This window comes from Oreochromis aureus, linkage group 16 (genome assembly GCF_013358895.1).
Source record: "Oreochromis aureus strain Israel breed Guangdong linkage group 16, ZZ_aureus, whole genome shotgun sequence".
Classification (NCBI taxonomy): domain Eukaryota; kingdom Metazoa; phylum Chordata; class Actinopteri; order Cichliformes; family Cichlidae; genus Oreochromis; species Oreochromis aureus.
In genome coordinates this window covers 31378417-31405703 of record NC_052957.1, presented here as the reverse complement: position 1 = coordinate 31405703, position 27287 = coordinate 31378417, and the positions used below count along the sequence as shown (strand labels likewise).

General features: G+C 42.5%; 1 protein-coding gene across 3 annotated transcripts; it reads right to left on the bottom strand.

Moving 5' to 3' along the window:
- Positions 1-3207: 3207 nt before the first annotated feature.
- Positions 3208-25855, bottom strand: akap11 (A kinase (PRKA) anchor protein 11). Of its 3 annotated transcripts, none has more exons than XM_031727291.2 (12): positions 25566-25855; positions 22596-22712; positions 21357-21467; positions 21218-21271; positions 20938-21069; positions 19698-19962; positions 14127-18486; positions 13734-13874; positions 9945-10031; positions 6827-6873; positions 6190-6389; positions 3208-4373 (listed from the first exon to the last, which is right to left on the bottom strand). In XM_031727291.2, exons 2-12 carry the CDS (start codon positions 22656-22658, stop codon positions 4194-4196), a joined length of 5640 nt encoding a protein of 1879 aa, XP_031583151.2. In that variant the 5' UTR covers positions 22659-22712; positions 25566-25855; the 3' UTR covers positions 3208-4193. The 3 variants fall into 3 exon arrangements, with proteins under 3 accessions (XP_031583151.2, XP_031583152.2, XP_031583153.2); XM_031727292.2 differs by having other exon boundaries at positions 9945-10028; positions 25566-25854; XM_031727293.2 differs by lacking the exon at positions 9945-10031 and having other exon boundaries at positions 25566-25854.
- Positions 25856-27287: the final 1432 nt, after the last annotated feature.

Genomic DNA, 27287 nt, shown 5'->3' with positions numbered 1-27287 from the left:
GGCATGTCACTCCTAATATAGGAAGGATGCTGTCTTTCTCAGTATGCCTTCTCTTTTTTTCTTTACCCCATTCCCTAATTTCGAGAAACCTCCTGGAAATGACATCACTCAGTCAGGTCACCCACAAGCTGAGCAGACCATATGTTTCTATGGTTGGTCTAAGAGCCTCTTGTTGTCTGTCAGTAGGCTTGCCAACACTCAAGAGATCAAAGATGTGCTTGTCAGACGCATTCCTCTCCCTATCTATCACGATAAAGCCTGCAATTAGGTATTCCCACCTTCCCTCCTCCCTCTCTCTTTCGTCTTTTTTTTCCTCTGTGTCAGACAGACATCTCCATTCATCCACTGCTAAGAGAGCTGTATCCTGACAGGCTCTGGCCATTGTACCAAACATTACCCAATTATCCATGTGTGTGTGGTACGATCTAATCGCACAGCAACAATGGTTGTTTTGTGCTGCCGTATCCAGGCATAACCATGAACTGTTATTGAAGCCATCGTTCAATAGATAAACAGCCCTTCTGTTTTCTTTGAGACATGCAGCACAGATAATGGTGAGGAGGAGAGCTGCCTCACCTAGTAAAGTGACACCTTTATATAGGTCTGGAGGAATCTGCAGTTTAACAGCAGTAAAGGTTGTCATCAGTGGGAAACTCAACCTTAATCAGCATCCAAGAAATGTTTTTCATCCAAGTGCTTGAAACAAATGGGCAAGGTGCTGTGCTGACAGTGAGATTGTTTTTTGATTTTAAATGGTTAGTTGCAGCTTGAAAAAACAAAAAGGCCCTGTGGCACAGTGGTTAATGTATTCAACTTAGGTTTAAATGATCCCCAGTTCAACACCCGGAAGAAACACCAGTGAACTACTGCTAGTGCTGGTCCCAAGCCCAGATATACAGGAAGGATATCTGGTCAAAGATTGTTTGCAGTCCACGTGGTTATTGAGGAATTAAAGTGGGTTTTACTTTTTTTTTTGTACCACAAGCTGTTGACGTTAACAAACAGAGGGTGGAAATTGCAGGGAAGCCCCCCCCTTTCAGATATAATAACATTAAAATTAAAGTTCTCATGCTAATTCTAGATGTAGAACAATACATTGTGACATTATTTCAGATAGATTTTTTTACAACACGAGTAGAGAGCTTAATGGCTGCATGTTTCTGCCAAAAAAAAATAATGTTCATTTCCTTTTCGGAAAACTGGCAGACTTTACCTGTAATACAACACTTCAGCAATGTGAAACGATACTCTGCGTGCTGATACACGGACGTGTTCTCACTATTAAGACATTAATCAAAACAAAAACAAAACTAGAGCACATGAAAAAGCTTTATTGTCACACCAAGCTTTGACAAATAAATTTATAGTTTCTGATTTCAAGCTTAGAATGTGCAAACTATTTAGCAATGCCACTGGGAGAACAAGTAGTGAACTCACTGTTATATAACTTATTATAATTTATTAAATATCTTTGTTTGGCAGGATTTTACAAGGAAGCAGGAAAATACACAAGTGAGAAGAAGTGAGGTACAACTTTCGACTCTTTTTTGTTGTTTTTTTTTTCCTTGTATAAACGCCCCAAACTAAGAGTTAAAGAGGGAGGCAGAAAGTAACAATGGAAACGAATGTAACAAAAACAGATTTTACGGCATCTGCTTCTAAACAGAAGTCTCAGCGGGTTCAGACTCAGCTTTCACAAACACGACAACATTAGCGCTACTGTAGGTCATGTGGGGTGAGCAGGAATGTAAAGGAGATCAAGAATGAAAATAGAAGAAGAGGGGCAGGGTGCTGGGGAAAAACCTGGGAAAGTCCTACAAACTAGGCAGTCACACCAGGATCTGTACACTGAAGCACTCAAGTGTCTGTGACTTTTAATACATTCCTTTAATGTAAACTGATATATAAACACTCCCTCGCCTCTCAGGTTAATACTTCAATGTGTGACTTCTGCTATATATATATACACACACACACACACACACACACACACACACACACACACACACACATACACACACACACACACACACACATACACATATATATATATATATATATATATATATATATATATATATATATATATATATATATATATATATATATATATATATATATATATATATATATATATATACATATACCCCACCAGATGTCACTTCCATTATTATTTTTATATTAATATTATAAATATATATGTAAACAACACACACACACACAGAACAAACACCATTGTTATTTTTTATTTAAGATTAAACAATATACAGAACAAACACCATGACCATATGGCAGCCTAGAGATTTAAGCAGGAACAAACAAGGCATCTGCAGAGGCCTCTAGCATACTGTGAGGCAGTGTGGACACACATGAATCACTGCTGCACCATTACTGTAGGCCAGCACAAGGAGGAGGAGAAGAGTAACAATGTTAAGCTTTAAAAGTTAGATTGAGCCATGCAGGCGAACACCACCGACAACACGTAGTTTTATAATAATACATGTGAGACTGTGGTATATTACAGTGTTTCAAACTTAAATTTGACGACCTTGCAGCATCATGTCATCCTTCAGTCCCTCATTAGGGAAAAACAGAACATAACAAAAAAAAAACAACAACAACAATAAATAAATAAATACAAACATCCAAATGTATCCCCTTAATTTGCAGATTGATTTTAGGTCCACAGAGGCGGCCGGGGAGAGGAAACGCCCAGTCTCTCCTCAGGCTAAGTCCAAAAAGAAAAAAAGAAAAAAAAGTGCTTCTCAGCAAGTAGCTGGTAGTGCTGTGAATAAGGGGGGCTGGTGAGTAATGAGGGTGTGTGTGTGTGTGTGTGTGTGTGTTACACTGAGGGGGTGGGGTAGGGGGGCAGGTTACTGTACGGAAGTTGTGGTATTCATACTCTTCGACTCCTCGAGGTGACTGTGGAGTGTGGGTGACAGAATGTGTGAGTCCAGGCCTGAGCGACGCAGATGTTGCTAGCCTGCGGTTTTACGATGTGCAGACAGAGCCGGTGTCTTTAATTACTCAAGGATCTGCTATCTGCGTCACTGGATCTTCCCCAAGACTGGACGAGGGCCACTGACACAGATGACCGGTGTACGCAATTAACTACTGAACTGCAGAGGGTGAACAGTCACCCAGCTTAGTAGCGGTAAGCCAAAGTGACCATTTCCTCCACAAGTAAAAAGCAGCATTTCATGTTTGATTAGATACACTACCTTTAAAAAAAAAAAAAAATACATATATATATTTACATATATAAAAAGGAAATAGAAAGATAATCCTTGTACATACAAAGATTATTTTCCCTTTTCTTTTTTAATAAATCCTCACTATGACTCATTCTCCTCTTTAATATTTTACTAAGTATGACAACCAAGTGGATTGCTACTAGAAGAAGCAGGGTTACAGTATTAGATAAAACTCTTATTTATTCTGTGGCCAAATAAATTTGCTCATGATCATCATCGCAAAAATGACAGCACAGTTCACTAAACTACAGAGGTGGGCTTAACAGAGTCTTATCAACCTCTCTGTATGGCAGTGTAGTGAGTCATTTAGAGAAAAGCTAAATGTACTTACTGCAGCACAACTCTAGTGGATCAAGACAGTAACGGAATTGTGTTCATGTATTTTGAATTGGTTCTAATAATCAAAATGTGTTTGTGTGTGCATATGTGCGTGTGTACAGTTGGTCTCTCAACATGTGGAAATACCACCAGAGAGGTGAGGTGTGGGTGTGATGACATCATCCGCCCAGCAGCTGTGGGGATTCCCATTCTGTCTTTTCTCCCAACACACTGCATCTCCCTCTGGAAACACACCGGGTGGGTCCTCCCCCACTTCTCCTTGTAGCTTAAGCACAGCAAGGTGTGAGGCCTTCGATTCAAGAGTGTAGGCGAGCAAAGGAGACAGCTCACTAAATCAACACGGGTTACACATGCAGGCCTGATAACTGATGAAACTGCAGCAACAAAACAGAAACTGGGGGGAAAAAAAAAAACAACAAAAACCGGGAAAAGATGGCATGCATACACGTGCCATACACGCAATGCAACACACGTGCTGCCCACATTCGTGAGAGGGAGTTAGATCAGATTTGTGGGGCAGCCTTTTGGGGCTCATAGAGGTTGCAAAGCCCTGTTTGGAAATAATGAGAGGAGAGCAAGGGGGGGAAAAAAGCAGAGGCCTTAGGCGCGCTCCAGAAGCCACTGGAAGAGGGAGATGCAGTGAGGTTCTTTGCCGGCCTCAAGTGCCTCTTCTCTGGCCTCGGGCTGACTGTGGCTCTCATCACAGTAGCGCAGCAGCATGTGCAGCAGCTCGCCCACCTTCCACTTCCTCTCTCGAAGCCTCTGGACCACCGCTGGGAGCTGAAAGGACACAGAGTGATTATACAGTAATCTCAAGGTACTTTATCTTGTATTGAAAAGACTTCATCATATTAGAAAGAGCAAATGCCTGGCAATGTCAGGGAGGAAGAACTCCCTCTTGTTGTGGAGTGAGAGGAAAAACAAGAGATAGCGAGCAACAAACTGAACAAAACATAACTTACAGGAGAGAATAAATAAAAGTTAATGAGATGCAATAGTGGCATAAAAACACATGGAGAGTGAAATGTGGGGATTGAAGGAGAAATGCTGAGCGCAGCATGGGAAGTCCCCCAGCAGCCAGAGCCTACTGCAGCGCAACTAAGGGGAACGTTCAGGGTCACCTGAATCACAGTAAGCTGGGTATGTAGAGAGGGACTCTGTGTCCTAAATCTAAACTGGGAACTGGTTTCACAGGAGGCCTGACATCTGAAGGCTCTGCCTTCCATTCTTCTTTCAGAATCTTTAGGAATATCTTACAAGCCGACCACTAAAGTAGTAGTGAAAGGTTGTTAGGTAATACTTCTTCCTGCCTGGGAAAAAAGGAACTCAAATAATTCTCTGAATATAACATAAGCAGAGAGCTGTGCTTCAAAAAATAAAAATAAAAATAATAAAGAATAATAATAGACCGTTAAATTATAATTGTAAGGGCTTGAAACTAAACCTGATGTAATGTAATCATGTTTACTAAAGTAGATGTAATGCCTAAAAAGTCATTGTAACACACTCCTGAAACACAAAGTTCTTGCATGCCTGTACCATTCCCAAGTTGAAACACACTTAAGCCCCTTTTCCATTAGTACCTACTTGGATTGACTCTCCACAACTCGCCAGATCGACTGGTTTTCCATTAAAAGTACAATTAATCTGCTACTCGATCTTTGGCTTTTTGTCAGACTTGTTTTTTTGTAGCGATTTCCCTCGTTACAGGGTTTCAAAAATGGCAGTTCTGATTTTCGTAAACGAGATGTTCTCATGACTCATCGAGTGATGCCAATGACTAGGCCAATTGGTGGCATGCAGTCTGACGATGTTACATTTTAGTATGTGTTCGAATTGCTTGGAACCCCGGCCGAGGAGGTACTAGTTTAGTACCTAGTACCAGGTACTACGACCTAATGGAAAACCTGAAAACTGTGGCGAGTCAATCCGAGTAGGTACTAATAGGAAAGGGGCCCATATTAATATGGGCCCGTCACATATCCATATACTGGCGTTATTTGACCAAAATCATCAAATAAAGCAAAGAGAATCTCATCCCAGTAGCAGATGTTTTGCTGTATTATTACAATATTACAGTGTTAAATGTTTGAGATTGTGCTTTTGTTCAAACACAGGGTTTATAAATAAGAAAAACAAAAAAAGCAAAAAGTGTAAAATTAGTATATGAACATTGCAACTGGCCATATTTAAACATCAGGATCTGTATCAGCCCACAATTTTACTGGCTGTGCAGGCTTTGGAAATAGTATAAAAATATATACCATTAAGTTTTGTCAGTTAACAGCGATGACTATGACCTTTACTGAAATGCAGAAAACAGGAACAAGCTGATGAAATTACTTTTTTCCAAAAAAATTCTACAGTTCAATCGTCACAGTAGCTGGTGCTTCTCAGCTGTTTGTCTCCATAGCAAAGCACAGTATGGTGGGAACCAGCACAGAACTTTACAGGATTGTTGACCTTCAAAACAGACAATCACGGAAAGAATGACTTCTTTCACTGAAGCGACATGACGTGGTTTAAAAAGAGTTTTAGTGCTGACTAATGAAGACCACAGAGGGAACCTGTTTGTGAGGAATATAGCCACAATCACCTGCTGCAGTTCTCTGTCAGGACACAGCTGGATCTGAGGGATGTCGGCCATGGAGGCTGCCAGCCACTGTAGCATGCTCCTGAGCTGGGGGTCGAGGGTGACGTGCTTAGGGCCACTCCCAGGATCTCTGAGATCTGAGTTCGCTATGACCAGCGCAGTCCTGGGAGTTTGCACTTGAGTCCTGTCCACACAGAGTGTCCCTGCAGCACAGAGAAAAAGGATTCACTCAGCTGTCAGTCACACCTTTTCAGTTTTCTAGCGCTCCTTCTTTAGAACACTATGTCCTGATCTGCTCAGACCCAGGTCCTTATGGTTTCCATAGCACAGCAAACACAATAAGGAGCCCTCTCTAAGTGGAGGCAGTTGTAGTCTGAGACATACAGAAGGCAGAGCGACTGACTGTGGATGGAGTGCATGCATGAGTATTAGTGTGGCTGAATGTGGGGGTGGTTAAATCCCCGGCAACAACACAGACTAACACAGTCAGCTGGAATCCAACTGTGTCTCGGACAGCAAAGAGCAAGAGCACAAAAAAAATTCCATTAGATCTCCCAAAAACTCTCCAAGTATTAACCTGTAGCACTGCCACAGTCTACTTAAAGAAAGAAAGATGCCGGAGGCAATAAAACATGCTTACCACTTGATTCCTCTTTGACCTCAGCCTCCTTGTCCTCTGTATTGTCGCTGTTGGATGAGAAACGCCACACAGGTTAGTAAGAAGACAGAACAGGTCGGACACACAAGGAAGCATGCAAAGATATACAAATGCCAATAAGCACACTAAAGCTAATAGCCTTTGACAAAAGCAAAGCACACAAACACTGCAATCAAAGCAATTCTGATCAAAAGACGTCTTAGACACGGTGATGTCGTATATCTATCTTTCCTGAATTCCTGTAAATTGACTTTTCTGATCAGGTGTCTTTTGTCAGTTAATGCGCAGTGACGAAGAGGAGATCTTGATCAGTGTGAAAGTTGATTTTTCCCTTCTGAAAAGCTACTTGATATCCATTCTGTCAATTGTGCAAATATTTGCTGTGTGACGTGCCAGCAGGTAAACAGTCATTTCACCACTTTATAAGGTTGTTAATCACAGGCCTGTTGACACAGCCTACGGCTACAGACACTCAGGCTCTGCACGTTAGGATATAAGGATATCATTTTCTTTTCAGAAAGGAAAACCGTCTAAGAAGGTGTTTCACTGTTCAAGACTGCGAAGGAGCGACGGCACTGAAAAAGTAGGGAGAGGAGGCGAACTAAGAAGCAGGGGGATAAAGCTATGCCCTCAAAATATATATGAGCATCAATGGAGATGCCTGAACAGTATAAACCTATAGGTGTGGAGTACTTCCTAGTTAGAAAATCTTTGTTGTGTGTGTGTGTGTCTCTACTTGAGGTTTCACTCACACAATGCATGAATCAAACTTTTTTCCCTCCATTTTAACATCTCTTGAATTCTTTAAAAAGAACTAAACCACAAATGTGACTCTGTGAGAAATGTGCCATCTGTTGGTAGCCACAAAACTGCTATTTACTACACTCAACGTCAAGTAACTGTGGGTGTGAGCAACATGTATAAAAATAGCTTATTATTAAAACAAAACTCTATAATCCTAATAAACTGAGTTTAAAAAATACTTTTAATGGTTATATTATTTACAAGCAATTAAATATTAATTAGATCACAAAGAAATTATTAACCAATAATCGTCTTGGGATTTATTACTACTAAATCATTAATAGTACAGAAACTTATTAAATATTTTATGAATACTAGTCATTATATACTGTCATTATATTCTGTTACTATAAACACATTATTTTTAGAAGAAATGGCAATATTATACATTTTATACTGATGAAAACTACACTAACTAAAATCAAAGTGAAAGTACAATTACTAATATCAGAACTAATGCAAAATGCAAATCTGTAAGTCAATCTCGTGCTCTGCTTTAATCAGCAAGACACATCAATGTGGATTCAGATTATCTTTAAGTTATCCTTTCTTCTGTTTTCTGACCTGTAACACGTTTGTTTAAATAAAAGGACGATAACAGCGGTTTTGACATGTTTCATATTGGAAAATCTGTTGCACTTTTGCTATAATCTTGGAAGCTATCAGCTTTAGATGATGTTATGACTATCAAAATGCACAAACCCGTGAATATTTATCGTCACCTCTGACAAATAAGGGAATGACAAGATGCAGAGATACTCTGATATTTGAGACCTCTGAGAACAAATAGACTGGGTATGTTAATATATCCGGTCAAAAAAAAAAAAAAATCTTATAAAAGAACAACTGAATGTGTTAGCTTTTAAGATTTTCAATACAGCCGTTCAGTGGTAGCATCTAGAGCTGAAATGATACTGGAATTTTCTAAAAGCACATTTTGAGTTGAAGCTGTCAAACAAGCTGAAAGAAAATCCATTCATCAGCCTGAGAAACAAGGAAGACTCAATAAATGGTTGGTAGTACTGTCAGCTGGGCAGTACATCTCTTTGGGTTGCAACAGCTGCAAGACTGATATATGCAGCCACCTCTAAACATCCACCATGTCTACTACCTGTTTAAGATTAGCTTTAGGTTTCCCTTTGTATGTCATTTCCAACTATTTTACATATTCTTACAGTTTCATGAATCACTTACATTCAAGAAACGGCAAAACACAAAGTAAGATAGATTGCTACCTCAAAGTTCGGGGAGAGACCCCGCCCTAGTTTAAAAAGGTTGGGTATCTTCGGATTTTGTTCACGAGAAAAAAGTAGGTGGGGTGTGAGACAAACAGGTAAACTGGCGCACCAGCCACAAAGCTTTTGATCTACGTTTCAACTCTCACTTACAATCATGAGCTCTGGGTGGTCACTGAAAAAATAATGTTAGGAAAGAAGCAAGAAAAATGAGTTTAGGCTTGGCGAAAAGACTGGCTGAGGAGCTTGGACATCCTGAAGGAGCCCAAACTACTCCCAATGCTTAAGGCAGGTGAGGTGTTTTGGGTATCTGATCAAGTTGCCTTTCTTGAGGCCTAACTTAGAGGTTTTCCAGGGACACCCAAGTAGGAGGAGACCACAGGGTATACCTAGAATTCACTAGCTTGGGTCTATCTCGGGATCTCCAAAAAGGAAACCTGCAGGAGAAAAGGACATCTGAAACCTGCTCTGTGACTAGACTTTAGATAAGTGAAAAAAAATAAAATAAAAAATGAATGCCTGGTCACAATGCATGCAAGAGACTTAATTTGAAAGGTAATATTTTATAGTTTCTAAAAGTATGAAATTAAATGACATCTAACCCTTCAAGTTGTTCTTCAGTGACTGGTTGGCTGTTCAGAGGTAATACAACATGGACAAAATAATAACACTACATATTTCCCACAAAGACAAAAAAAATTGCATGCAAGCAATGCAGAACCAACAAAAATTAAGCAACACATTGCATGCTAAGATTAGCATCAACAAGCATTTGCCATGTCAAGCCTATTAATGTTTAAAGCTCAAGTATGGTCATGTTAGGGGGCTGGTGGTTCCTAGTATGAGACAAAGTATAAATCAGAATATTGTAGAGTGGCAGTTTAAATCATTTTCATATGATGAAGAAAGATTTTCCACTGGTGGATCTATCACATACTTCAGTACTTTGTGGTTCTTTCATAGCAAATTCAGTTAATTCTTTGTCCCATTCTAGGTAAACCCCCAGGTCTTGTGTGCATCTTTTTTCCAAGGATAGCCATGCCAATCGGGTGCTGACCAACCTGTCAGAGGGGGAGAATGACAAGTGCTCTTCACACGCCTCCCCCTCCAGGCCCAGACTGCTCCAGCTACTGCTATTCCCATTGCTGCTGGACACAGAAGGCAGGTAAGACACCGCTCTAACACTGACACAGTAAGTGGCTAACACAGAGAGCTACCAAAATGCAACAAAAGATCAGGATGTAATAAGCAGTTTCATCACATTTGCTATAAGAGCTTACTGTCATGTATCGTCAATAAACAACACAGAGGTGGATGACCATTTCTGGTATTTGGAATAATCCTTTAAATGTCAGGTGAGGTTGAAAAAACAGAGGAGGATTCTTCAAATGATGCAGGTTTTTTCCACTGTACACCCCCCTGAAATCAGCTTTAATGTTGACTGAGGCCATTTGTTGCTAAAGTCCTAAGATGTGAGATCATTACATTTTTGTTCTCACATAATCTCGTTAATCGCGTGGCTTCCAGCGGGACAACCAGCTGGCAACAGAAGCATAACAACATATACTCTCGCTATAATTAGTGAATGATTAGCCTTGCTGGCTGGAACCTGCATACCGTGGCATGCTAAAGCCTAACTAAAAGGGAGAGATGTTTCTGATATCTAAAAATACCTCTATTAATCTGCATTACCTCAGCGGCAGGTTTCTCCCTGTGGTCTGAATGACATACTGAGAGGTGCTTCATCTAGTCAGTCAGCCTGATCTCTGTCTCACTAAGCTCATAAAGGCATTCCCCCCCCCCTTATTTCATCTGCTGAGCAGAAATAGTAGCAGCAGGCCTTTCAAGAGTCTTATGAATTACACATGGTGGACTTTGTTCCAGTAGAAACAGCACTTGAAGAGAGGAGAGCACTTAAAGACACACCTTTAGAAAATATTATGACACATTAACTTAGCATTAAGTTATTTTGGCCATCGGGGCAAACACAATGTGCTCTTTTAGCATGTTGGGAACAAACCCGTAGTCAGGTTTGCTTCCATAGAGATATCAACCCTTGCCAGAACTGTCAACAGGCCATTTCCCAGAGACTTTATCAGACTCACTCACTCCCTTTTTTAAAAAAAAAAAAATTGACACACACAAACATAGGTCATGTCCATCCAAGAAAAGAAGATCAATTCGGTCATGCCTACAACTACTTAGAACTTGGTAACATAGACCGTAATCTAAAATACTTATCCTTTAGCCCTCACATATAATGCAACATAAATCAGAGAAAACTTGCACTCTGGCAGTCAAGTTTAAATGATTTTCGAAAAACATACAATCTGCACTGTCTTTGGGAAACCTTACATCTACACTGAACTGCAGAAAAGACTCCTAAAATGGCTCCAACAGGAGCAAAAAGAAAAGAAACCCCCCCCCCAAAAAAACATAAACTGACACAGTATGATCAAAGTATAACCTCAGGCTTTAAATTCTGAACCCAAACCAATTAAGAACAATAGATTACATTCAATGTCTACTGCTTGGACATTAACAGACTGTCCATTCTGAAATAACTAAATACAGAAACATATGATAGATAACCTGTTGAAAAAAAAAAAAAAGGATCCTACCTGCTGTGACAGCAAAAAAATAAAAAAATAAAAAATAAAAATAGTAGCAGCTGTCACAATATGATGAAAAAACATTTTACTGCATACCCACATGTAGACTGATACTGCATACACGATATGCAGTATCAGTCTGTACCAAGCTGACCTGCAACGACTATAAAGTTAGTCGACGTGGAATTTTATTGTTGACATTTCATATGCTAATACCACATAAATGTGTTGTAAATGCAATACACTACAGGAATCTATGGGGGCAGTATTGCCTATATCGTCTGCCAAGACTGCAGACAATACTGAAGAAGAATGTAGCGCAAACGGCAAAACAGGAGGACTGAAGAAAATAGAAACTGAGATTTTAAACATTTTGAAAGCATTCCACAGAAAACAAAGTTCAATGCAGATCGTGCAAACCGGCGCTTTCTTTCCACGACAGCACTAAAACGCCGGCACCCTGGAGCAGTAAGGTCAGCTCTGAATGGGTCAGTTAGTGTTAGTGCGTCACACTTTTAGCTCATTCCAGCCTTGTGTAGGCCCACAATCTTGTCCTTGACATCCTTAGAAAGCTCTTTGGTCTTGGCCATGGTGCAGAGTTTGGAAAAGTAAGGTTTATTTCAGCTTACCTGTCAGAAACTTCTCAGGATGATGCTTGCACCATTTCAGTTTTGTTAGCTTAACAGTGAAATGCAATAATAAACCATTAAAGAGCTCCACTGTCTCCTAATTGTTGGGCTTTTTTCCCCATATTAATATTAGCATTTATTCTGAAGAGTAAACCTCTTCCATTTAATGTTAGGTAATTAAATGTGGGTTGGACCATAAACAAAATAATTGGTACTGAACACTACACCATCTCAGAAACTATGACATACAACCAAATTTGTGATTAGTAACAATCTTCTCTAATTCTGTTTTGTTCTGTTTGTACTAGTACGTCCTCTGTTTTCAGTGTATCGGCAACCAGCAACAATCAAAGTTCCTAGAATGTGCTGTGCTTTGCATGTTGTCGGGCCTCTTTTACCTTCTATCAAAAAAGGGAATTTTTGACAAATAGAAACATGTATGGAGACAGACCCTCAGCTTTGAAAAATAGGTTTAAAATGTTCCTTTTTAATGCTTACAGTTGGGGCTGGATCAGGGAACCCTGGACCATCCCTTAGTTATGCTTCTATAGTCTCAGACTACTGAGAGATTTCCCATAATACAGTAAGCAGTTTATAAAGCATAGTTTGGTCTCTATGAAGTTCTTTTCTGTTTCTCTTTTCATGTTGGTTCTGCTTGTGGTTCCGCTTATCCTTTGCAGGGTCGCAGGGGGGCTGGAGCCTATCCAGCCTATCCTAGAACATGCATCACACACAGAAAGACTCCGACCTGATGATGGAATTGAACTCAGGACCTTTTTGCTGTGAGGCAACTGTGCTAACCACTGTGCCACTGGCATATGCTAAAACAGGCACAAAGGATCTATTAGTCTGGGATTTGGTGGTGATCATGAGTGTTACTGGGAGCTGCAGAGACTTCTGTGTCATTACACATTCAAGGTATAACAACACACAAAGACAATTACTGGTAATGTCACCTCAAAGAGCACAAACTGGGTGATTTCAACCGTAAAGTCAAAATCTGCATCTGTCTGCTTTCCAACTAAGCTAATCATGAAACCCACGACACACAGCTATGATCACTTTTTTCTCAAAATTGCTGTGGTTGCTATAGTTGCTAACCCAACCACCAGCTGGTTCTTATGTGACATCAGAGTTCCTATTGTGGGTGTGAAAGCAAACAGGAAAAAAAAAAAAAAACCCCAAACCTTTCATTCTCAGCTGGAGCCCCCCCCCCGTAGGTAGTTTATTTACTCTCAAGGATTCTTCAGAAGTTTTAGTGAAAGTGCCTTAGGTAGACGTTTTATTACCACAAACAAAAGCTTGAAGCTAAAAATCAACCAAAGGAAGAAATCTTTATATGTTAGGTTTTAAGTGTGACTAGTAGCTAGCCACTCCATAAATCACAATTTGATTCTTTCTTTCAAATTCTGGTTAAAAAGCTGTGCATAAATTATGTTGTATAATAAGGAATGCACTACAACTGTTCTCAGACCCCATTCTAACGTATATTTTCAAGCAGCAAGTTGGATTAACTATGTGGACTTATTATCGCAGCAAAGTGTTGACATTGAAGTAGATTACAGGACTGTGTTCTAGAGGTGATGGATACAAAGTTAGGAGTGTTTACCTGTCACTGAGGTGGAGGAAGCTGCTGTTATCATCTGGGTGCTCATCTTCAAAGCTCAGGTTGGACCAGCTTCCCAGGCTGTCATCTCCAACACTCAGCTGCTGAGATACAGTGGACTCAGTGGTTTCCCTACTCGAAGCACTAAATACACAAAGAAACCAAAGGAGAGCGAAAGGAAAAAAAAAACAAGGCTCAATAACAATGCAAATAGTCACATGTCAGTGCAGTAAAACTGGGAAAATAAAACATTTAAAAGTCTGTCAAAAGAAGTGAAACAAAGCTGATTATAGGTTACAACAAATGTTTATGGCCTGGCCATTGATTAAATGTGTGCATGGAATGACTTTCGGGGCAAACAAACACTCTTCCTGATGTGAACTGGGAAGTGTGTACCTGGTAAGGGCAGCCTGGCATATGTTGGACAGGGCTGACGTCATGATCTCAGCAGTGAGGCTCTCGGCGTAGCTGGTGCCATCATGGCCGATCCCGCTGTCAGCATTAAGGCTGGTGTTGCTCAGCTCGCGCTTTGCTGTCTCCATTGCCATGGACACCATCTCCTCTGCAAATGCCACCCTGTGGTCCAGGTCGATGTGGATCTTGGGAATCTCCAGACTAGAGAGCACTCTTGCTTGACAGTCTCCTCCCCTTTTCCTCCTCTGCAGCACAGGTTGGTAGTGGTGCCTGCTGTGCTTGCTGCAGTATGGACACTCCTGGACTTGACAGCAACAACATGCCCTCTCCCCCATTGCCCGGACCAGAACTGGGCCCTCAGACAACCTCTGTGTGTGAGTGTGTCTGTCATAGCCTTGGTGCTCCCGTGATGAATGGTCAACTGAAGCCATGCTTATCTTCAGCGTGTCATCCACTATTTTCCTTGCATAATGCTCGATGACTTGCATCACCTTGCTACTGTAACCTTGATCGTAGAGGCTCCCTGTGCTGTGGTAGTGCTTGCTCTTACCCTCCTTGGATAACAAAGGGCAGGAGAAGGAGTTCCTGATGAGATTCTCTGCCATGTCTTCCAGTTTGGATTTTTTATAAAGACAGGAGTCAGTGAGAGACTTTGGCAGCCGTACAGAGGAAAGATGGAGCTTGCGTGTGACATCACAGGTGATATTATATGCTAAAGATTCAGCAAAGTGGACTAGGTCCATATACTCCCTCTTACTCTGCTCTTCAGAGTCCCTGCAACAACACTGGGTGTTTCTATCCATCTCTGTTTGATCCTTGGCTGATGACGTTTTACTACTACAAGATGATTTCCATTCATCTGGCAGAGACTTAGAGGAGCAAAGACGTGCACTAGAGGATCTCTGCTTTATTTTACGACTGGCGTGAGCCAAGCCAAGTTTTATAGAACGATAAGCCAAACGGCTTGCATACTGGTCCAGGACTAACTCCCTACTCCCCCCTTCCTTTTTCAGCACCCTAATGAGGTAGCCGGCATACTCATCTGTCACGCTCTCACAGCTGGGATACTCAGAGGATAGACCAGAGCTGGAGCAAGACACAGTGCTCGAAGCAGAGGTGGAAGACTGGGAGACCGAGGCAATCAGGTCATTGGACCACTGCTCAGCCAGCCTTCCTAACCTCCAGTCTCTGCTCTGGTCTGTACCGGGTTGAGAGTGGTGTCTGTGGTGGTAATGCAAACATTCTGAGCTAGATCTGTCCCAGCTCCTTCTTCTTCTGAGAGCTCTGTGATGCGGGCACTGCTGTCCAGAGCTCACCATCCTCTTCACATCACTAATTACCTCTCCCGCCACCTCTCCTGCATACACCCACAATGAGTTGAGGGTCTGCTCTGAAAACTGAGCCACACTGTCTCTCCTCTTCTCACTGCCCTGGTTCGTCTCTCCCTGCTTCTCTTCTGCCCCTCCTAGGGTGTCCATCTCTGTTGCCATGGAGACTATGTGGCACGCCAACCGCTCAGCATAGTGGAGAGCTTCTTTGTTGGACATTACGCGAGCGCACATCGAGCTGGGTGTGTGTCGGCCGCCCCCTCTCTCTAAAGATGTGTTAGCAACTCCAACACCGTCTTCTTCTGACGGTTCTTCCTCCTCTTCTTCCTCATTTCCATCAGCCTCCTCAGAGAGAGATCTCATCAGTTTGAGCATAAACTCTGCCTTGTCTGCATCTGGGATGGTGTCTTTTGGTCCCGGGCCCAGCTCAGGCTGATAGTGAGGGGTTGGAGGTGGTGTTGCAGGGGAAAATTCTTTAGCCAGCTTGCTTTTCAGCTTTTTGGAGAACTGCTTTATCTGTCTCTCCTTGGACACCTCACTGGGCTGCTGGGGGGTGGAAGGAGGAGTACCAGGAGTCGCAGTAGACTTCTGTCCAGAGTTTGGAGCTGAATCATCCACAGTAGCGGATATCCTCCTTTGTCCACCCATCTCATTACCCGGCACTTCCAAAGTATTCCTCATCACAGGATGTGTTTCAGACACACCCCTGGTCCTAGGGCCTCGCTCACATCGGTAACTCCCCTGGTTTAGAGTGCCTGTCTGAAAGGAAATGGGAGGATTATTTGCTTGTCCCATAGGGCCACCTGGTCTAACATGCCCAGAATCTCTATAGTCATATCTAAAACTTTCCCTGACAGCTCCTTGCTTTGAAGGGGAATCCGGAGCATCGTAAGAGTCCCTGCGGCTTCTGATTGTCTTTGTGAGGAAGTCAGCACAGTCGCCGAAACCCTTCTTCATTTTAGAGGCAGTTATTAGCTCACAAGCCTCAGTTACTATCATATCCACTATGTTGCCAGAGAAGCTTTGGAATGGAGACTTTTTTGGGGAGGGCTCTCCTGCTGGTAGAGAGGTCTGAGTTCCATGACTGTAAAGGGGCGTTAGTGGAGAAGTGGCATTCTCAGAGGATGACACAGTTGATCTTTTGGGGCTGGTCGGTGGGGTATGTGACAAGCTAGACCTCTGCTGAGTGGTCTCCTCGGAATCCTGGAGGTTGGAGAGGGCGTGCCCTGCTTGGGGCACAGGAATACAGCTGGCCATCCCTGATACAGTGAACAGGGCTTTCTTCACAGTACAAGAAGCATCCTCCGCTGGGACCGCTGCACTTAAAACCTGCTGGTTAGCAAAGGTGCTGCAGGTATGAGTGCAGGTGTTATCTGCACTGACATAACAGATGTTGTCCACAGACACACTTATAGCTGCTTGGCTTGTGAAGGCAACATCTGCCTGAGAGAGCTCTATGAAGGCCTCCTGGATGACAGACTCAGAAAGGTCCGAGGCATAGGAGGACACCACCTCCTCCTCCTCTTCTTCCTCTTGCCCATGGCCAAAAGACCAATCACTTGGGGTGAGAGGGGTTGAGGGGTGGGAGAACTGACATACTTCCATTATACCTTCAAACACCAGCTCTTCAGCCAGATCAGCAGCAAAACGTGTTACAGTGCTGTGGAAAATCTGCTTCTTCACAGTCAGGAACTCTTTGAGCGCTGCGGACACGGCCTCTCCAACCAGGAAGCTGGCCAGCCCGTTGATTGCCCGCTCCTTCAGTACATATGCACGTCGCATGCCAATCTCATGGAAGGCCATTTGAAATACTGAGGAGGTAAGTCGAGCAGCTAGGTGGCACAAGGTGGTGGTGCAGGAGGACACCCCTTTTTGGAGGTCTCGCAAAGCGCTGCCCAAGCTCATTTCCACAAGGTCACTGGCAAACCTCTGAATACCATCTTTCAGAGACTGGGATTTCTTCTGCAGCTTGGCCACTGTTACAGTCTCCTGTATTTCTGAGAGTTTCATCAGGTATCCTGAAGGGTTCTTAAATTCCTTGTGGCAGACACAGGAGAGATTCTTGTTGTCACTGATGTCAACAGCAGACTGGTAGCCACAGACAGATCCAAGAATTTCTTTGGACAGACTGCTAGCAAAGTCTGAGTAGGTCTTATACAAAGAACAGAGATCCTGGGGTTTACGTAGCTCAGAGTCATCTTGTCCATCCGCCTCTGTATTCCAGAAGTATTCCAGTGGTCCGCTGGAGTCCACCAGGGGACTGAAGGCAGAGGAGCTCAAAGGACTGAAGAGGGGACCGCCGTTCTCCTCAGAGGGAGTCTGTACAGGCCAAGGGGAATCCGGCACCTCAGAGGGAATTGAGTAAGGAGAGCCTGGTTTCAGGGGCGTGGGTTTTTTCACATTGGCTGGGAGAGTGGGCTGATCAAAGCGGTGAGGATTCATTCCCTTGGTTGAGCAGCCCCTAGAAACATATTTTAAAGATGATGTACTTGTGCCAGATTCAGCAGCCTCTTTCTGTGCTGCTGGGGCACTAATCGCATCCAGAGGCAGAGTAAGAGTACAGCTCTCTGAGTTGAGCTCATCCAAGTCATCAAACTGGTCAAAGCTGTCAAAAAACTCACTAACTTCCGAATCTGAGTCTTCAACTCGCTCTCTGGGCCCCCCTGGCACTTGAGGAATGTCCAGCTTGGCCAGCAGGCTCTTCTGGTAGCCCACTTCATCCAGGAAAATGATAGGGCTGGGGCTGGAACAGTCTGACTCTTCTGATTCACTGACATGAATCAAAGGTGAGGGGAGACGAACTCCAGGACTGCAGTAAGTCCACTGGGATTCCACACCCGATGACCTCTGCACTGTGACAGATACGTCAGGACCAGATCTGTGTTTGGCTGAATACTTCTTCGAAGTCGAGCTTATGATAATGCGGGAGCCTGATAATTCCTTTCTTCTCTTGTGAGCTGGGACAGTCTGTGAAGCCACATCACGCTTTTTAAAATGACTAAATGGAGCTGCAGCTGCGGAGATGGACATGAAGGAGAAAGCGGAGAAAATTGGTTTAGATGCAGGAATTGCAAAGAAGGGATTATAACATGGTTTTCCACAGTGCTTATGGCTAGAGAAAATAACAGACAAGTAAAACTAGTAAATAGCTAATTAGTGCCATCTAGCAGTGAACTGAAACCATTTACATTCTAGAGACGTTTTAATTAAAATTCGCACAGATTATGACAGCATAGTGCTGCAGATGGAAAAAATACATATTATTCTTGTAAGATTCTAATTGTTTCACATTAAATCACACTATTAATAATTCTGTGTAAGTGGGTCTTTCCTTGAAAATGAACTATGACCTTGAGCACAATTTGGCTGAAGACCCATTGTCTATACGTTTGATTAATTTCCGACCAATGCTGAAGGAGAGGCAGGATACACCTTGGACAGGTCACCACTCTGTTGCAGGACTAATCCGGAGAGAAAGACAACCTTCCACACTTACATTCACACCTCTGGCTGATTTGAACCCAGGACCTTGTTGCTACGAGGCAACAGTGCACCTACCGCACTAGTGGGCTACCCTACATTTCAAAACAATATGCAAAATAACAAATAATGTACTCTTAGGCTGTGTTATCAAAAATGAAATATCTGCCATGGGACTGGAGTTTTTAAACAGACTGTGCTTTACGTTTTGCTGTATAATGTCACTTTTTCCCTCCAAAGTTTGAGGACAAAAATCTTTAAGTATTTTCAGGTTTGAGTATTTTCAAGTATTCAACTGTCCTGCCAGTCTCAGTCTGTGTCTGTGTGTGTGTGTGTGTGTGTGTGTGTGTGTGTGACAGACCTGCTAACCTCTGCCTGCTGCGAAAATCCTCCTCAGAGGAGATCTGACCACAGAAGCAGAAATACTTGCAAAAGAGCTTTTTTTCACCCTCAAAAACCAAACAAGGTTCCAAAAAGCATACACAGGTCCTTGTTTGGCCACACTTTTTTTTTTTAGGCATCTCTGCTCTCTTCTCTCCTCTTCCCTGTACTAAGCGCAACTATGGAGTTTTTTACCAGTTGGTGGTACTTGGAAAATATAGGAATGTCTATATTATACATGAAATTACAAGTGGTATACCACCAAGCATTATGAGAGCATTAAAATAAAAAGAAATCCTTTTCTGCACACGACTCAAAAACCAGAGGCCACTAAATGCCAATAAGCATTGGCTGCTAAACCTACAGGTATTGTCTCCTGTGTCGTCCTCCTCCAGATGTTCTAGGGCTGTGACAAAGTCATCCTCGATTGATGAGACCGACTGGTTGGTGTCGTCTTCATCTGGCTGGTTGGGCTCAGCTGCGCCCCTCTGAAGACCCTGAAGCTCCAGCGTATAGCGGAGACCTGCCATGTAGCACCCCAGCAGCCCCACCAAAGTCGGAACACTGGCTTGAGGGTAAACGTTGGTGCTGGAACTATTCCTCAGCACACACACTGTCTTTAACCAATACTGGAGGAAGAGGAAAATGGTATGAGAAAGGGGAATAAGGGGGAAATGAGAATTGCTGACAGCATGGTTTGGCTGGTGATTTTTCAGCTCATTTGAAGAAAAGCATTTTTACCCAACAAGCAGACAGACTATAAACAGTCAAAGCAATGAATTTTGTAAATTAAATTCACATGGGCATTTTTTTTATCTCACAGGAGAAGGGAGATGGCTGGAAGTATATTGTTATGTCTGTGTCCTGATTGCAAATTGATGCATATGCAAAATGCAAAAATCCTTTAGTGCTAGCCCACTCTTTAATTCACAAAGCTGGGGCGAGAGAGCCACAGAATGAGCTGCAGGGTCTGTGTGAACCCAAACATTTCACATAGAAACAGGAAAGAAGTGGCTGCAAAAGCAACTTCTCTGTCAGCCTATCCCACACCTGTGTTTCTTTGGAAGTGTGAGAGAGACTCGTACATCTGCTCACATGCTGACAGAGCCCTCATGTGGGAAAAATTTTAATCAACAACTGCTAGAACTGGATTAGTGGTTGTTAAAAATACATCTTCTTAAAATTAAACATTTACCATGTTTGGACATGTTTCAAGTATCATTAACCTACACATATAAATTCAGATCCCAACACATCCCGAGGACAGCAAAAGGAATGCAGCTAAGCTGGGGTCTGAATAAGCATAGTGAAAAATTGCAGTACTCTTTTAATGAATACATTTTTTTAAAGGCCAGAATGAGAGGCTAAAACAAAAATTTTATGCATTTTAAAAGAAAGATACAACACCAGGATGTTAAACAAGAGAAAGCGTCTGTCGTCAGTTTAGAGAGCTCCTTTTCCAATTGACTGTACTTACTGGGATAGGCAGTAAGTGCTGTACACTTACCCACTCTTATTTCCTGTTATTCTCTCCGATCACTTCTGCTTTGTTCAGCATGCTGACGGAACAAATTCATTTAACACAAAAACGGTCATTCACATACCTGAGGTCCGGCATCCTTGTGCTCTGGCAGCCTGCGAGAGTCTTTGAGCAGCAGGACTTCATCGCTCCTAATGCTGTGGACGTGGAGGGACCTGAGAAGCTCACACAGCCCCCCTGACAGAGAAGACAGAGCCTGGTGGACAAGAACACTCAGAATCACCCCAGTTTGAAGGCCAAAGTGGTAATTAAAAGATCAGGATAGAACTCAGAGATTTAGTTTTTGAGTTTTGTGTCCTCTACCATCAAAGTATGACCTACTGTCCATTACTAACATGTTGTACCTGCTGGGTGACATCTTCTCCATCACTTACATCAGGCAGACACACAAAGTGAATCTGAAAGAGCACAGCTGATGGTCAATATTGATCTGTCGTGTGTTTAAAAATGGCTGAGCTTCACTGGTGCGTTTGTGTGACATACCTCTGTCAGCCTGGTGGCATCTCTTGCTGGCAGCTCTAAACCAATGCCACAGAGCTCCTTTTTATTCCTGAAGAGGCTCTTCACATTCTGCGCCCCACTGTCTCGCACAGTCTGCAAACAGACATGCAGCTTCTTTTTTTTTTTTTTTAAATAGAAGTACACGCTGGCCTACAGCCTCAGTGAGTATACTTCTATTCATCTCTAAAAAAGAACTTTACTGTGTGCATCTGCCTTCTCTTACACACGCAGATCCTAAACAATCCCATTAATTTAAAATGCCTGACAAGGTTCTAGAGGCCTGTGCATTTTCAAATGAAAATGAATTAACTGCATTAGAAACTACAATGAAAATCCAGCGGGGATAAGAGTTCCCCTCTTATCCCCGCTGGATTTTCATTGTAGTTCTAATTAGAATATCTTTGCAACAAAATTCTTTTAAAAAGCGCAACATATAGTTACTGAGTTTTGTACTGAAATCCAGTGGAGTCTACATAGCATTGTTGTTTGTATTTATACTTGTGTCTTCATTCCTCAACCATCACACCGACTTGAAGCTAAGAAAATGTGAACACTTACCAAGCAGGCATCTTACTGGCAGTGATCTCCAAGGCCAGGAGGCAAAACTTTTACTAGTAACATTAAAGCAGTTCATTTATTCATTACTTAATAGACTACTAGGCAGCTGAATCTTTAAGCATATCATGTAATTTCTTAGTAGATTTATATATTAATAATCTTAATCCTCAGCATACTTAAAAAACAAAACTTTAAAATACATTTTAGTGGAATAAATACTGTGCCATGCTGACTCCTGCCAGCTGTCATAGAACAAGAGGCAGGGTATGCTCTGGAGAGGTCGGCAGACTGTTGGGGGGCCAAATCTTACGAGGCTGACAACTGTTCACGCTTACAATCACACGCAGGAATCATCAATTAACCTAATGCCCTGCATGTCTTTGAACTGTGAGAGAAAGTTGCAATGTTTGAACAGTCATAGCCTTCATCAAGCTCCTTCTTTAATGTGCAACTAATTCTTGACTGCAAGAAGAACAACTTGATAGCGACAAGTCAGCTGGTTTGGTTCACAGGTGAACTCAGCACTGTCAAACTCCTACTGGGCCATTGGCTGGCCCACCAACTTGTTCAACATACTTTTCTGCTAGTCCTTAGCCACTGGGCAATTCATTAGCTGGAGCCCTGAGTGTAAAATAAAATGCAAATACATCCTGACGGACAGACCTCTTTCCGCACTGAGGACCTGGACCTGATTGGGACTCCTCGAATACGGGCGCAGGCATCCATAGTGACAGCTAGCTGTATGTGGCTGGCTGGCTGGCTGGCCGGCTGGCCTTTCACCTGTAAGGAGAAAGAAAAGTGGATAAAAAAATATGTTAAAGTGTGAAGTTCAACTTCTTTAATAACTTCTATTGTCACTTTGAATACCACAGCTAAGTCTTTTTCTATTTTAATCTACAATCCTCTGCAAGTAAAAGAGAACAGTGTGATCTCTCTGGTGCGCTTACATTCCACTCAACTGTCCCACCCCCCTGACCACAGCAACAATCACATGACAAAGCAATGACAGTCTCAGTGTTATTAGCAAGAAGCTATGTCCCTATCTAGTGTTGCACACAAATACAGATGCCAAAATAAGAAGCATGATGCAACAAAGTCAGTGGGCTACAATGCTTGTGAAGATGATAGTTCCACTAACATGAATCAAGCTCCTCAAAGCAGGCCGAGACTTACCCTGCTGGTGAAACTAAGCTATTGTATTGTACTGGCAATGCTTCTTTTCTTTCTCTTTGCCTTTCTTTAAACAGCCAGGCCTGCATCAAAGATCAAACAGCAAGGCAAAAGAACAGAGGGGTGTATGTGCTTAGAGCAGGACGACCACATTTGGTAAGCAGCATGAGAGCGCGAGTGATGGAGGCAAAATATTTACAGTGCACAAGAAGGAAAAGTTTCCCAAGAAATCCAAGCCTCTCCTTTGAGGTACGGGCCAAAGTGGCTAGTTGAGTCTAGACGCAGGCAGGCGGTCCTACTGATCAGCCCATCCTGCATCCTGAGAACCAGAGAGGTACAGTGCATGCCACAGGCTTCCTCTGGTGATCCAGGACCACCTGGCTTCTCACGGGTGCTTTAGTGGGCTGTACAAAAACAACAGTCGTAGCTACTGCTGCCTAAAAATCAACTATGCAGCACACCCCACTTCACTCACAACAAAAGCAGCCACAGTGATGTATATTATGGCGGTGACTAATTTGAATAAGTAGATTGTTAATCTGTTTATGTTTCATGTTTAGCTCACAGACTTGTCATTCAGTGGTACAGTTTGTGATAACCAACTCGGGAGGCCTACATCACCACCTTATGCAACCAGCGTGGTCACATAATGCGATATGGATTCAGCATTAGTCATGTCACAGGAAAAACTACAATTAAGGGTAACTAAGTTTAGGCTTACACAAATCCTCCAGGGCTGATTCATAAAAGTCAATTATCAATGTTTGGACAAAACAAAAAAAAATTATGAAGCCAAGTCAAGCCAGCGAGAGGATTGTCTGGTGGGGGGAGCTGATGACCTAAAATGGGTGGCAGGGAAAAAAAAAAAAAAACAAAAGCCAACCTGTGGAGGGCTATGTAGTCTACATGTAGTACAACATCTTGTTTGGTTGGGATCTGATGTGGGCCAAATTCTGAGGGTGAGTGTGGGTGGCCGGAAGGGTGGATAAACAGAGACAGGGAGAGAAGAAAGCTCACAGCTCACTGTGAGATCTGACACCAGCTTCTAGTGAGGCACAGGTACCACTATGGTTAAAGATAAACTGACTTTTTGTTCTCCAATATCTGTCATTACTGCAAAAGACAATCACATGGAGGCCACTACGTTTCAGACATGGCAGCTGCAGAACAAATATGTGCAACTCTGACCACAGAAGGACAAAACAGGTAGGGGGGGGAGAGTTTTATTTATCCCACTTCTAGCATTAAGAGAAATTAAGGTTTATATACTACAATGGGAGAGCAGAAAATTTAATTTATTCACAATGAGCTACTTTTTGATTGGTGGACAAAACAGGTCAAAGTATTAAGCCTCAACTTTGCACAGCTTTAGGCTCATCATTACCTCAATAACCTAATAATCTTTCGCTCAACTCATCTGAATGAAATGCAGCTGTTTTTTAATGTTGTTCTGAGGAATGTTGCACTTGTGCTTTTTATGTGGTGCAAAACACAAACACATTGATGGAAAGAGAAAAAAAGATAGGACGAAAACAACCATTTAATTACATCCCTAGTGTACAGCTAATCATATTACAATGCAGTTTATATAAGCATCAACTCAAAAAAGCTAATTGATGCTATAATTCTCACAACCTTCACTAATTATTTCAGTTTCGATGTTGGTTTTAGGTCAGGACTCGACTTTTTAAAAACATTTTGGAACAGCACAATGCAAATGTTCAGTTCCAGTGGCCTTTCCTTTAATAGCCACCACTGTGATGTTCCGAATATAGACAAAATAATACATTTGCCATTTTCTATGTAAAAAGGAACAAAAGGATAACTTGATCTGCATGTTAGCTGCTATTCGAACCATTTACATGTAAACATTTTGCATAACATGACTTGTTGGCATTGACAACTCCCTCTGAATACTGCATGCTTGTCGTCTTTATGGATGAATAAATGCCTGCAAACACTGCTAGATTTTTAATAGAGGGGGGGAAAGCATTGGGGTGCTTTGGAGGAAGAAAGCTGGCTAATTTACAGCTCACGGGGCTGGTACCCGCCGCAGCAGCAGGCCGCAGAAGAGCCACACACCGTGGATGCTGAGGCTGATTCACGACTACTCAGGCTCTATGAAATCATGGCCAAAACACACAAACGCCTAACTAGCTGGCTAGCAACGGAGCATTATACATAGACATACAGACTACACAACAAACATTGGGCACACTTAAAACGACTGTCGACCACAGCAAAATAAACCTATTTGCTAGTTGACAGGCTGTCAATCACTATGCTAGCAGCAGAACCAGGCCGCGGTCCGCTCGGTCTGTTGTCACCTTAACGTCGCCAGCTAACACCTAGCCACCAAGCTAACGACAGCGCTACGACACATCCAGATAAACCGGCAGCAGTTTGTGGTCATTTGTCGTTTAGTATATACATCGCTATTTGCCATTAGTAAGTCATTTTTACCTCTTCGTTCAGTGTCGGACTCCAGCAGCGCTGACGGTAGCCGCTGTGTTTAATGCGCGATTCGTAAACGATTCACCCGTTTGGAACTCTTCCGACCACAAAATGGAAACATGAACTTTCAAGTCACACCGACCACAGCAGTGTTTGGGACCTCTGTGATTAAATACCATAACTTTGTCAATTCTTCCCAATCGCCAAACACAGCCCAAAAGTCACCGGGAGGAGTTCAGGCAAATTACAGATTAATTTAGACAGCTCCTAAACCTGACTCGAAATCTCCATCCACTACGTGCTGCCGTTCTTCCCATGAAAACAAGAATGAGGCATAATCAATCGCACACCGAAAAAGAAGGTAAGTGTCGCACTGCCACAGAACAATGAAACCACAGGCGCGCGCCCACACACAAACACATACACTGAGTGTTATTTAAAAACAACAACAACAATAACAATAAAATGCATCATCATACCAAACCGATTTTGACATATACCTGGCATAGATATATACTGCCTTCTTGTTTGACCACCCACCCTTTATTGTTCTGGAAACCTTTACTTATCATGTGAACATCAACACCAATAATATAGCTGGACAGTGTTTCTGTGGGTTTTAGCTTCTTGGGATAAAAATAAATATCAGGAAGAATTTTAAGCAGAAAAGTAGAAGTGCGCTACAGCAATACCACAAAGAGAGAATATCTCAGTAAAGAAAAGTCTAATCATAAGAGTGGATGTGGAAGGAAGTGCTCGGGGGTCTGGGTGTATAAAATAGCTCTCTGAATGCCACAAAAGTCTGAAGTCACAATGTAGCTATTCTTTTGTTTGACACAAGTGATTAATCTCACAGCACAACCGAGAAACTGTAAAATGTAAATTCCCAAAACACATTGGCACAAATTAGCTTCACTTGGAAAGGTTTGGGGTGTTAACAGGTGGAATTCTAGGGCCACCGGCTGTGTTGTGCTGAGATAGTGTGGGCTTACAGCAAACAGACCTGCTAACCTGTTTCTACAGTCATCTATATTATGACAAGGCCTGTTCTATTGAGTAAACAGGAACAAAAGTCCATCAGTACTTCGAAGTGAAGTCGACCTATCACACTTTTCCATATTTTCTGTCATATATACTGGTATATGTAAAAATAATAATAATTAAATAAGCCTGTGTCACTGCTGGGGCGTTACTCAAGCTAAGGTTGCACTGATAGCAAACATGAGCTCATCTGTGTTTGTCATCTACCACACACAGGTCGGGTCAGAGCACAATAGTAACATGGTTTGCAAACACTGTGGCACTGTGGGCAGGAGCTAAATTTTGGTGGAAAAAGAATTGGACGTCTCCATGAAGCTTGTCAGCAGATAGCATCATGAAGTTCCCTTCCTGGTAAACAGCTGCACTGACTTTGGACCAAAAGCAGCAACAACAGCTAATGGTATGACCCCCCCCCCCAAATTAGCATGTGGAAACTTCACACTGGACTTCAAACACTCTCCACTGTTCCTCTTTCCTTCCTGACTCTTGGATGCTGATTTCTAAATGAAATGCAACATTTACTTTCATCTGAAAAGTGGGCTAGGACCACAGTGCAACAGTGTGGTTCTTTTTGTCCTTAGCCCAGGAAAGATGCTTATAATGTCTCCAGTTTAGTAGGGGCTTGATATTAGGAATGTAACAACCGCAGAAGGTTTTAGGTGATGGCTCTTGGTGCACTCACACCAGTCT